General features: G+C 39.3%; 1 protein-coding gene across 1 annotated transcript; it reads left to right on the forward strand.

Annotated features, from left to right (window-relative positions):
- The first annotated feature begins 1496 nt into the window (after positions 1 to 1496).
- Positions 1497 to 11501, forward strand: sparc (secreted protein, acidic, cysteine-rich (osteonectin)). Its single transcript, XM_026917857.3, has 10 exons — positions 1497 to 1637; positions 6958 to 7027; positions 7571 to 7597; positions 7935 to 8022; positions 8438 to 8559; positions 8818 to 8938; positions 9516 to 9649; positions 10440 to 10588; positions 10763 to 10911; positions 11001 to 11501. The coding sequence occupies exons 2-10, from the start codon at positions 6971 to 6973 to the stop codon at positions 11027 to 11029; spliced, it is 876 nt and encodes a 291-aa protein (XP_026773658.1). The 5' UTR covers positions 1497 to 1637; positions 6958 to 6970; the 3' UTR covers positions 11030 to 11501.
- The last annotated feature ends 967 nt before the right edge of the window (positions 11502 to 12468 follow it).

Consider the following 12468-nt stretch of genomic DNA (forward strand, 5'->3'; position numbering starts at 1 on the left):
TCCCCTGAGCCTATGGCCATGTGAAGACTTGTTAGGCTACCGTAGACAATGCCACGTCTGCAGCTTGGGAGAAGTGAGTAATTACATCTTCTCTCTGGTCTGATCTGCTCTGACTCTCTGTGTCTGCTGCAGCCAGAATGGAAAATGCCACGTTGCATAGCTACTACTTTTTTCCAGGCTTTTTCACATCCAGATGTTTCTCTACATACTCAACAAACACTGAGAGGACAGACATTAGCAATCCAGAGCAGATTGTCTCTGAGTGTTGTCTCTAAGGCAGAGAGGCCAAAAGCTGAATGGAACAGCAGATAGGATTACTTTAGCCTGATAAATTCTTAGTAACCCACAGTACTCATAGCCAAACTCCCCACCCCACCCCACTCAGCCACACAACACACACACACACACACACACACACAGAGAGAGAGAGAGGAGGCAGAGAGGGAGGGAGAGACAGACAGAAAGACAGAGAGCATGAAAGTTTACTCTATGAGACATAGAATTACTTCAACTATGTTTTAAATATGTAGTACTAAGATATATTTGCAAGATTAAATGAAGTATAAGGACCATTAATGACCTCAGACTCATATACAAACACCACTAATGTGTTTTCTTGAAAATGAACAAAATGAAGGTATTTTTTCTCTTAAATATCACACCCACTGTCTGTTTTTTTTTCTCTAAATTTTTCATTTTAGAGAAATTAATATAACATCCCTATAGAATTAACACTAATAATGACACTGCAAAAACCTATATCTTAGCAAGAGAAATATCTCGAATATAAGAATACAGGCAATTAACTAACTAACTAACATTAGTTAACATTTCTCTTTACTAGAATGTTTTAAAACAAATACTATAAGATTATTAAGCCTATTTGTAAATACAGACAGTCTTGAATTGGTTGATTCTATTGTTATTCTATTGGAAGATAATTTTGCATATGTTAAGCATTTATTCATGGAAAGAAGCAATTTTAAGCTTTGAAATTTGTAAATATGTCTAGAAGTAGGCTTAATGGTCTTATATTAGTTATATAATAGTCTCATAATGAGACATTTTAAACAACTTTTACTTTATTTGTGATATCTTCCCTTGCAAAGAGATTTTTTGCTGTGTAAACCAATACACAACACACAACAAAGTGACACTTCAACATCATGATTTTAGGCGAAATGTTAATTACAATAAAAATATGACATTTCAGGAGCAATGTCTCATTCAAACGACAAATCTGGTCAGTTCAAGTCTGAAATAAAACACTTGCAATCTAGGAAACCGTACATTTGATGCATTCTCCCAAAAGTGGTTTAGTTTTTCTTGATAAAAAAAAATTGCAAATATTTAAAAAGCAAACATAAAGTATTAAGAGTATCATTTGAAGTCATAAAATCCACTGCTGTACCTGTCTAAACATGACCATCAGACCTGATTTTTATGGCCTGAGCTGGAGCTTCAGCTGGCTACATAGAGTTAAACAGTGGGACGTCCCACTCCGGGGCTGTGAGGGGGGTTCGACTGGGCCTGCCCACTGCAAATGTCTTCTGTGTGAACTTGTGTTGCTGTTAGATAGTTCCAGATCCCTGCTCCAGCTGACTTCTCCCTTGGCTTGCCTGCTTGCTGAAGTGAAGGTAAGATCACTCACTCCATCATTTCCTGACTCCTAAGTTCTTACACTGGCTTTGAACCTTCATTTCTTTTTTAAACATGTGAAAGAGAAATACATCTCTTCTAACATCATCACTGCTTTGATGCTCTGTTTGATGCTTTTATATGTAAATTAAATATATCAGATAAACAATTTTGATATTGTCATAGATTACTTGAGAACTAACAGCTTCAACATTCCAGTGTTGTGTTACATGTCAGTGGGCTTCATTTGTCTATTTTGCATCCAAATGTGATCTCTCAATTTTAAAAAGCACCATTCAAGGACATTTTAATAAAATGTTTGCCAGAACTAAGAACATCTCAATCTATTGTTGACACTCAACTAAGGAGCAAGCGCAGTGTTAAAGTATTGTGTGCCACATAGGCAATGGGAGGGTTGACCACAGATTTGGGGGGAAAGGGGGAGGGGGAAAAGGAGTACAAAGCCTGAGAGAGCCAGAGAAAAACAGACAGAGAGAAAAAAAGCAGGTCAATTTTCACACAGATCCCTCCTCTCCCAGTTACTCCCATCAAATGGAATGTGAGTTGCTATGGCCATTCTCACCAGCTGTTAAAATTGTGCAGATGTCAATTCTCTTGACAAACAACAACGCTGTGAGAACAAACTGAATGTCCACAGCTGGCCAGTGGGATAAAAACCATGGAAGCGGGATAATGTAAAAAAAAAAAAAAAAAGAAAGAAAGAAACTGTTCAAACAGCAGGCATTTTAATCCAAGCAGTATTCATTTATTATTTAATGGGAAACATCAGGCTTACTTTAGACACCTGCACAGATGTTTTTCAAGGTATCATGAGAGAGGGAAAAAATATCACCCAATAACAACATTTTTATCTCAGCTTTTCTTTAGGACTATAAAGAAAGAGAAATGAAAAATCTGAAAATGAAGGTGTGGTACATTTCAAAGCCACTGGATGAAAGGCTAATTTATTTGTCACTACATAATAGTGATGTTTTAAAAGCCACGACCAGGCTGCAGATATGAGAGGACCATGTATGAAACATCTTGGTCTAAACGCCCGCCTAATAAAGCTGTTGTGCAGTGAGGGCAGGGCTTTCCACATGCCATCACCTTTTCAGTAGGGTTACACTGACATGTGAATGGGAATGTTAAGTTTGTTTTTTAGGCTGCAGCAGCAAGTAACAGCTTGGCTTGATGTCTGCTCTGAGTTAAATGAAATTCCAGATGAAGGCAAAGAGGGCTTCTGGTTTATAATCCCCAAAGGGGGATTGACCTATAGAGCAAACTAATCCCATGGCATGGAGCCAGAATGCAAAATGCATATGTCTTGTAATCCAAATTCAACTACTTTGGAAGGTTTTAGCTAGGCATGGGACATAGATGAAACTAGTAAACAATCAGATCAAGGACCAGCACCAACTGGTTTTATTTCTAACTTCATCACCATCACCTCATCACCCTTACTGAGATACACTGAGACAGCTCGTACCATGAATTCCACTGCTAGAGAAAACAATGGAATCCCAAATTTCCTCAATGGAAAAATTTCGCATTTCCACAGATTCCACAGCTGTTCTCTTTGGCATGAGAGAATTTGACCAGGGAGTAAATCACACAGAGTTTAAATGTTCCAGCAGCACTGGGGGAAGGGCGAAAGGGCTCCAAAAGTTCAGCTGACTAGAAACTCAGGTTACATGGATTCCATTGCTCTTCTCTGACTCTCTTTTGTCCAAGTCTGAGCTCCCTGGGCTCAGTATGCTTCATTTCTTTCATCCCATTTAACAGAGTATGGGATTTACTACAAAGACCATTTCATTCTCTTGACTTTTAATTGCAGTAAAATGGAGGTTACCTGAAAGATATTTTTAAAATGCAGGGAAAAGAGGAGAGAGAAGTATCCATTATCTGCAAACTGCAAATCATCACAGCCAAACCAAAACAAGTTTGGTGTTTTTGGATAGATCACTCGCCGTGCTGTCTGTGGTCTTTCTTTGTACCTCATTCAAAAACCTTCCTGGCTTTTGTCAGGTTGGATCTTTTTTGTTTCTGACCAGCTGCCTTGCTGGCAAGTGTTCTGTTCTGTATACTCCGTGGCGATATCAATGCTCAGCACTGAACATCATCCAGACGAAGCACAGTAATTACCTGGTAATGGACAGGTGGCTTGCTCAGTGGTTTCCTGTTCCAAAAATTGAACTCTTATGCCACCCTTTGTGCCCACAGATGCAGGACCAGGCCCAAATTACAGTGATTAACACTTATTGAGGTTCCAGGGTTAAGCATTAGCATGGATGTTTTGAGTCCATGAATGATACAGAATAGGCAAAAATATTCTTTAGTAATTATTTTGGAGTGTCTAATTTGGAGAATAAGCTTGTTTGTTTCACATTTGAACAAATGAGCTTCTTTGGCCAAATTGCTTTGACAGTGGGAAAGAGTGACTCCATTTATTTGTGGATTTGTACAGTGCGTCATCTCCACTGTTTTTCCAGACCACCTGTTTAAGTCATTCTAGAAAAGCAGAAGGAATTTCCTAATTCTGATCCTTTGGAAAAAAAAAAAAAGGTGCCTTTGAAAAAGCAGAGCACTGTGCCTCTGTTTTCGTCTCACAGCTTGCTTACCTAACTAACCTCTAAATCAAATAGTGAGTGCAAAAAAGGCATCCTTTATGCAGCTGCCACCCCTTAATTTCAAGCCTGTTTGAGTATGAGCACTACTTTCCAAATAAAACAGCTTGTTTTGCTCTTACGTAAGTAGGTCCAACGAACTAACAGCGTTATGCCTCATCTGTGAAAATAAACATGCAAATTTATGTACAAATGTCTCTCAAAGGGAAAAGAATGATCTTTCCAAGCTAAACACTACAGATGATGTGAAGTATTTAACTTTCTTATAAGACAGTGTATTCCTAGGGAAATTGTGCTATTTTCCCTCCCCAAGCAACTAGGTGAGAAGAGTCCTTGTTTGCCATGTTTGGAGTCATCAGCCTTTGCAGCACAAACTCTGTGTTTTTCCACGACTAAATCCATCAGAAATGGCTGGCTGACATCAGTTCCTGAGCAGAAGCTCACTTTTATGCTCTCCAATAAAAACAGATGGGGGAAGAGGCCTGGCTTGGGCTTGTTTTGACTTTGGCTGGCCTGACGGGTCAAAATCATAGTGCCATTTGGCAAGTTTTCTTCCTCGGCAGCTGCTTGGAGAAACGTGAGATCGTGCCACATCGACACAAGAGCAAACATCTGCACCTAAAGGACTTGTCGAGGCACATTAGGAGTGTTGAATCTCAGAGTGTTCATCAGATTAAACACTAATGATGGAATACTCCCTGAACATTGCACACTACTGAGTCATTAGGCATAATGTGAATGCTTACTCAGATTTTTTCAGATGATATTGAGATGCCAGATATTCTTTTTTCAGACTCAATGGCTTTATAATGTTTAAGATATAACAAGACAAAGCACACAAAGCTTGATTCACATCTTGAATTTCATTCCACCCTGCTCATTTCCCTAAAGAATGTGTGACATGCTATGAACTCTTTGTTCATGGAACAAGGATTCCTCTGTCCGTGGCAAAGCACCAGAAATGTTTGTTACTTCCCAAGTTAATCAAGGAGCCTGTCCCTAAAGAATGTACAATTATATATGTGTACATAAAGCGAGATACTCCCTCTCCATATTCAATCGTTATAGCACATAATTATAATGCTTTTTCCCAGCATATAATCATCAATACCTTTCTACTGTATAGCCTTTGCATATTCAAAATGAGTTTGAAGAATACATGCTTCTTTTGTTCCCAACGAGAAGCCACCACACAGATCACAGGTACCTCTTAAACACTTGCACCATCTCAGCTTCCATTTGAAAGGGAATGTCTGCCGTGTCATAGCCCTATGAGAAAGCTGCTCAACTGTGCAAGAAAGCTTTCATCTATGCTGGCGTTTAGAACATGTAACCATGATCGTTTCATCCCATTAGCACAGCATAGCAGACTTATGGCCTTTTTTGACCATCCAACCACAAACAAAGTCTCCCTTTATTTATTCGCTTATTTTTACCCCCATTTTTCCCCAGTTTGGTCATTTGCCAGTTCCTGCCTACTACATACCTCATAATTATCACATAACGGCTACCAACCAGAGAGGGTGAGGGCTACCATGCTCCTCCTACTTCTCCACCACCACAGCTTTTGAACCTGCTGCTCATTTTCACAGAGCAGCTGAACACACTCAGAGGAAATTGCTAACTGTCCTCTTCCACATACATGAGCTTACAGACACCCCCGATTGGCTAGGTTGCTTGGATTGACAAGGGGGAGATGCCACCTAGAGAGAACAACCTATTATGGTCTCTTGTACTTGCAGAGACAGATGGCTGTGACATCTTTTGGATTCAAACTCCTGATCTCCTGTACTCACTATCTACCTTTTATATGGTCGGATTGCAAGAGGGAAATGTCTGTATAGCGCTTTTACAATAGACATTGTCACGAAACAGCTTTACAGAAATCCAGATGTAGATTTAGATCCTACTGAGTAAGCAAGATCTGAGAGTGGCAAGGGAAAGCTCCCAGAGATGATGTGAGGAAGAAACATTGAGACAAACCAGCCTCAAAAGGAAATCCATCCTCTTCTGGCTGCCACTGGAGAGTGAGATTACAAACCATTACAGTATAGTCTGATAGAGAAGGGAAACTGTATTAATGTATTAAAACAAAAAAACAGAATGTTCAGCATTACCATACTGTGAATAGGAGTTCTGGGATGAGCATTAGAACACTTTTTTTATTTACAATCAAAGCTCATTTTTTATTTGTATCTTGTGTGTCTGTGCTTTTGTGCATGCATGCATGCGGTTTCATGAGGAGAGCACATCTCTTTTAGGGATCTCCCTGAAAATGAAGCAAACAGAACACAGGCACTCAGTGTTGTGATCGCAAACACCTCCTGGCTATGGACTCCCAGATGTGAGAGTTAAGCAAGCTGACTCATTTGTGTATAATTGACTCTCAGAGAGCATAAAGGGCAGATCTGGTTGGAGAAATCACTTCTAATCTCTCCACTGGAGGCAGGTTTAAGGATTATATAAGAATATAAGTGTGAATGGGAGTAATATTGATCTCACAGCACAGACCTGGGCAGGAATGGCACGAGTCGTGTTTGATGTGTTCAGTCATGACTGTAAATGTGACGAGGTTGAAAAGCACAAAGGTCACGTAAAATACAGGAAACAAGTTCCAGATGATGTAGCCAGATCTTTGATATGTATGTTTGTATTATAGCACTGTGATATAAGTGGGTTTGTTTTACTGCAGGCTGAATCCCAACATGAGGGTGTGGATCGTCTTCCTTTTGTGCCTTGCTGGAAAGGCCCTGGCTGCCCCAGTAAGTTCCCCATCTTTACTGTGTGTGTGTGTGTGTGTGTGTGTGTGTGTATGTGTGTGTACAGTATGCGGGCATGTTTTTATATATTGGTGGGGACCAAGTGTCCTCACAAGGATAGGAATATCTGACAGTTTTGAGCTTGTGGGGACATTTGGCCAGCTACAAAAGCTTAAACATTTATTTATTTATTTGTTTATTTGTTTAGTAAATAAATAAATAAGCCAAATGTTTTCATTTGTTTACTGAGGCTAAGGTTAGGGTTAGCATAGGAAAATTAGCTGCATTAATAAGTTAGTAAGACAGTAAGATAGTAAGACAAATGTGTGTGTGTGTGTGTGTGTGTGTATGCTTGGAGATCATAGTGTCTTCTCTAATAAAAAGTGAAGGTGATGATTCAGTGGTTTTATGAGTTTTATTTGCTTAAGTTAATTAAATTAAGCCCAAGCTTCTGAGGTTAGCAGTAAGGACTTAAACAAAAGTGAGCATCTAATTACACACAAAAAAAAATTTACTCTCATTTTACCGTGTACGTTTATTTTGCAGGCCGAAGAGGAGCCAGTCATTGATGAGGTAAATGCTATTTAATCTGGATATAAAACAGCAATCAGGTTGAGATCCTGCAGCTCATTTTCTCTCCCATAGTTTGTTGGGTTTTAGAGAATGAGCACATCCTCTACATGGGATCAGCCATTTTGTGTATAAGGACATCATCCAATTCTGGTCTCCAAAACAAACTCCTTGCCTTTCCAGTTCACACCTATTATTTTTCTTCAATTATTTCTTTCAGTCCCTATTCAAATAAAACTCAGTGTGCAAATAATAATAGTAACTGAATATTTCTGACAAATACCATGTCACTATCAGTTATACACACTGTTCCAACACTGCTCTTTATCTCATAACCCAGCAGGTAGAAGTAGGATCCAATCCAGTTCAAGTGGAGACCGGCGAGTTCGATGAAGCCATTGAGGTTGTGGAGGATGTTGCTGCAGAGAGTAAGTAATCTGAAAAACCCCTAAAGAACCTCAGGAGCTGGAATTATGAGTACAGGTGCATGTAAGAACACAGGCTCTCCAGTGAATCTTACTTTGTTGGGGATGCGATATTCTTAATTCTTTGCTTTATAAAATTCAGTGTATATTTCTCTATGCCATTTGTGTGATGATAGCATGAGGAAATTATATAGCAGCAAGTTCATGAAAGCTCTGGTAATGACAGGCTGCACTTAAGCCTAAACTAGACTAGCTATAATTATGGAGTGCATTAGACAGTGGCTTTGGAAAATCAGCCTCATGGCATGTCTCAGAGTTATGAAATGTCTTAACCAGAAAAAAGTATTTTAGAACATTTGCTCAAAGTTCAGGGGGAAATGGGCACAAACAAATTCTTCTCTTGCGTTTCCTCTCCCAGACCCCTGCCTCAACCATCACTGCAAGAAGGGCAAGGTGTGTGAGCTTGATGACAACAACGAGCCCCTGTGTGTGTGCCAGGATCCCCTGACATGCCCTGCCCCAGTAGGAGAGTTTGAGCATGTGAGTTTTTACAGAAGTGAGCCTGAGCTACATTTCTTTTCTTTCTATAACTTTAGAAGGCTATAAATGTTGAGTGGCAATGATGCCTAGTAATGCAGACATTTTTCTGACAGAAAAGAATATTTCTGTTTACCACAAATATCCATTCAACAAATTACAAAGGAAACAGCCGATTCTCTTCCAGACATGCCCAAATCTTTGAGGAGCATCAATCCTGCCATGCTCTCCTATTTACTATCACCTCCTTGCATCCAACAGGTCTGTGGCACTGACAACAAGACCTATGACTCCTCCTGCCACTTCTTTGCCACAAAGTGTGCTCTGGAGGGCACCAAGAAGGGCCACAAGCTGCACCTGGACTACATTGGACCCTGCAAATGTAAGTCCATGTCATTGCAGATTTCAGGATAATGCCATCATGCCAAAATCTGGGCCATTTCCTCCAGAGAATGTTTAACATTTAAGCCAGTCACAGCATCATCCATAAAAGTTGTGCAAAGCTGAGTGCTTCGCTGTGATTGATGAGCTCCAGGCTCTAGGCTTCCCTCACAGGGCCCCACACACAGGGCAGGTCCTGACTAGTCTGCGTTACTCCACCCCACAAAGCAAGGAGAATCCGCTTCTAAACATGTGCACCTGAGAGTGTGTGTGCAGAAGCACCTGACTGTCTGGCCTGAAGGGTCCAGATGGAGATACTCCTCTGGCAAAGCCTTGCAACAAAGTGGAGCTGTATAGTCACAGATGAACTGAGGAAAACGTGTTTTGACATTACTTAATAGCATTAATGCGATCCAGAGCCCTAGGGTTGTAAATCATGCTTTAATGATATATTTAGCACCAGAGGTATGGCTGCAGTTCCCTAAAGAATTGATTGGCATACAGTCTGTCAAGATATTTACTATACAGTATGTGTGAAGAAGCATGTTAATTAGTTTGTTTGTCATCATCTAATCCAGACATCCTTCCATGCCTGGAGACCGAGCTGAGTGAGTTCCCCCTGCGTATGAGGGACTGGCTGAAGAACGTCATGGTCACTCTGTACGAGCGTGATGAGGACAACAATCTGCTGAACGAGAAACAGAAGCTGAGGGTTTGTCCAAGTTCTCTCTGTCTCATTAGCCCTTCAGAACCTCATTAGTCCCTACATTATCCCTAATACATTATTGTACTTAATTAGCCAGCATTCACCGAAAAAACCCAAGCTACAATCAATGCAGTCAATAGACTACAAGATTTTATGTTGTTTATTAACAGCATATTTGAATTCCAGTGAGGGTCCTATAGATTTCCTCAACATGCACTATAATCAAACGTTCCAGCTTACAGAGAACGTTTTTCAATATTCAGAAAGGTATTAAGTAGGTTTAAAGGTCAGACCACGATGATGTTTCAGAACGAACACTCCTGCAATGTTCACAAAGCGTATGCTGCAATGAATTCACATTTCACAACATTTTTAGGTTAGCAGAATATTTTCTGAACATTATGGTTCAAAGTTTTAAGACTGTTCAGCATGTCTAGTTTCTGGGAACCTTTTTTCATAATATAAAATGCATGTATAATGTTTGTAAAGAGTCCTACAACTTTGCTGCAGCATTTTTATTTGTATCAATCTTAATTTCAATAATGCTAGTTTTTGAATATGAGTAAATGTATCATCAGAACGCCCAGAAAACATGACAGATTAACCCTAAAATTCTTAGTTGGAATGCATTCAACGCTAAATACAGTTTGGGTTATGATGAATGCAGTTAGGATTATTTAGAAAAATAAAATGCATAGTAATAAAGAATGTAAAGAACTTTTTATGCACATGTTGCATTATAACAATTGACCACAGAAATGCTCTAGGTTTTAAGAAAGGTGTGTTTTGTCTCCAGGTGAAGAAGATCTTTGAGAATGAGAAGCGTCTGCAGGCTGGTGACCACTCTCTGGATCTGCTGGCCCTGGACTTTGAGAAGAACTACAACATGTACATCTTCCCTGTGCACTGGCAGTTCGGCCAGCTTGACCAGCACCCCTCTGACGGGTATGTTCTCACAGGTTTTAGTATCTGCTCTCCAACAAAATAAGTGCTTGTTTCTTTTACAGGTACAATACTCTCAAAATTATTGCATGTTATTGCATACATATTTCTGAATTCTTGGCATTTCCAAAAAAAAAAAACCAATTTCATTACAAATGTGTGAATGATGTGTTTCAGCTTTCTGTCCCACACTGAGCTGGCCCCTCTGCGTGCCCCTCTCATTCCCATGGAGCACTGCACCACCAGCTTCTTCGAGGCATGTGATGCTGACCAGGACAAGTACATCGCTCTGGAGGAGTGGGCCAGCTGCTTTGGCATTAAAGAGCGTGAGTTTCAAACGTTTTTGGAGGTTTCTTCCTTGTGATTTAAAAATGATTTATTGACCTTAATCAATTTTTTTTGTTTCTGTTTGCAGAGGATGTCGACAAGGACCTTATCATCTAAAAACTGGCCACCATTGATGCTTTCTAGTTAGCCTGCTATTGGGACGAGGTGCTAACAATTCACATTAATGGTGCTATTTGCAATTTCCAGTAACCTATGTATACCACTAAAATTAAAAAAAATGTAAAAAGGAAAAATGCACAGTCCACACTAAGAATCACAATAAGTGATAATAGCTTCCCATTTTTCAAAAAAATTATGTTGGCATTATTTTTTCCAAAACGTGCAAATGGTAAAGCTAACTGAATGAATAGAGTGGACGTTTGAAATGTCTGAACAACACGATGGCGGGACAAACGATGGACTTTGTACGTCGGAAGCCTTTTTTGGAAGTGGATGCACAAAGAGTTAAATATTTTTCAAAGCATCAGGGCTTGATTTTAATGTCAATTTAAAGATACTGAGGAGAACTTGTAAAAAAGGAAAAAAAATAAAATTTCCAAATAAATGTCCTTTCTGCTTGCTTTATAAACCTTTTAGTTTTGTTTATTGCACTCTTTTGGTGGGGGATACACTGTTTTTGGTTCTTTGTTAGATTTGATGAGCTTCTTTATATTTGAGCCCCGAATAGAAAAACAGTTGATGTGTATTTTCCTGTTGATTCTTGTCAGGGCAAAATGTTGAGCTTTTTTAAAATTTGGACAAGAAAAGAAAATATTAATTGAACTCAAAGAGGAAAGAATCTCGCAGGATGAGAAATTTCTCCCTCAAACATGTTCACGTGCATTTACAGTATTTGCCACGATGTGCGCACTTTGAACTTCTTTACATGAATAAAGCTATTGAAGTGTCCAAACCAAAACATTGCATGCATTCTCTCAATGTTTCGTCTTTCTGCTCTGGATATCTGGACTGTCTCTTTTCTGCTTCTGCACTTATAATTCCCATATCTTTGTTCATATCCAGCACAGCTTGCAAAACACTATGAAGCTGAGTGTTATATAATGACCCTGTTTTTCTTGCTTATTTTTTGCGACTTGGATGAGTAACTGTATAATTATATGTTAATAGTTCTCATTAAAGCACAGTATTCAAGGGGACAGTATAACTGTGAGAGCTACATAAAAGTAGGCTGCTGTATATAAACAAGGGGAATCAAAAACAAAATTATTTAGAACTGTAGGAACTTGCATTTTAAAAGTCTAGCAAAGATTTTTACATGTGCAAGTTCCTTTGTGAGCAAGGGTGGAGTGAGCTATGTTATCCTTCTCTTGGGCAGAGAGGGTATTTCTGTATCCTATACTTAAGAGATTATTTTTAAAACAGAACTTCCTGCTTGTCCCACAACTCAAACACTGACGTGTAAGGAAACACATATAAAAACAGACATAACTGCTTTTTAGAGGTATATGTTGGGTTCAGTATTGTAATAACTAGTCAAAATCTAAATTCTACCCCTTCTCCCTAGAGCTAAAAACCAAATGCAGGTCTTATTCCTT

This window comes from Pangasianodon hypophthalmus, chromosome 7 (assembly GCF_027358585.1).
Source record: "Pangasianodon hypophthalmus isolate fPanHyp1 chromosome 7, fPanHyp1.pri, whole genome shotgun sequence".
Classification (NCBI taxonomy): Eukaryota; Metazoa; Chordata; class Actinopteri; order Siluriformes; family Pangasiidae; genus Pangasianodon; species Pangasianodon hypophthalmus.

What these genes read in the sequence shown, in the direction of transcription:
- sparc (XM_026917857.3), top strand. Translation starts at nt 6,971, where the DNA reads ATGAGGGTGTGGATCGTCTTCCTTTTGTGCCTTGCTGGAAAGGCCCTG. An exon ending in GGAGGATGTTGCTGCAGAGA is followed by an intron (nt 8,023 to 8,437) that starts GTAAGTAATCTG and finishes TTCCTCTCCCAG; the next exon opens with ACCCCTGCCTCAACCATCAC. An exon ending in CAGTAGGAGAGTTTGAGCAT is followed by an intron (nt 8,560 to 8,817) that starts GTGAGTTTTTAC and finishes TGCATCCAACAG; the next exon opens with GTCTGTGGCACTGACAACAA.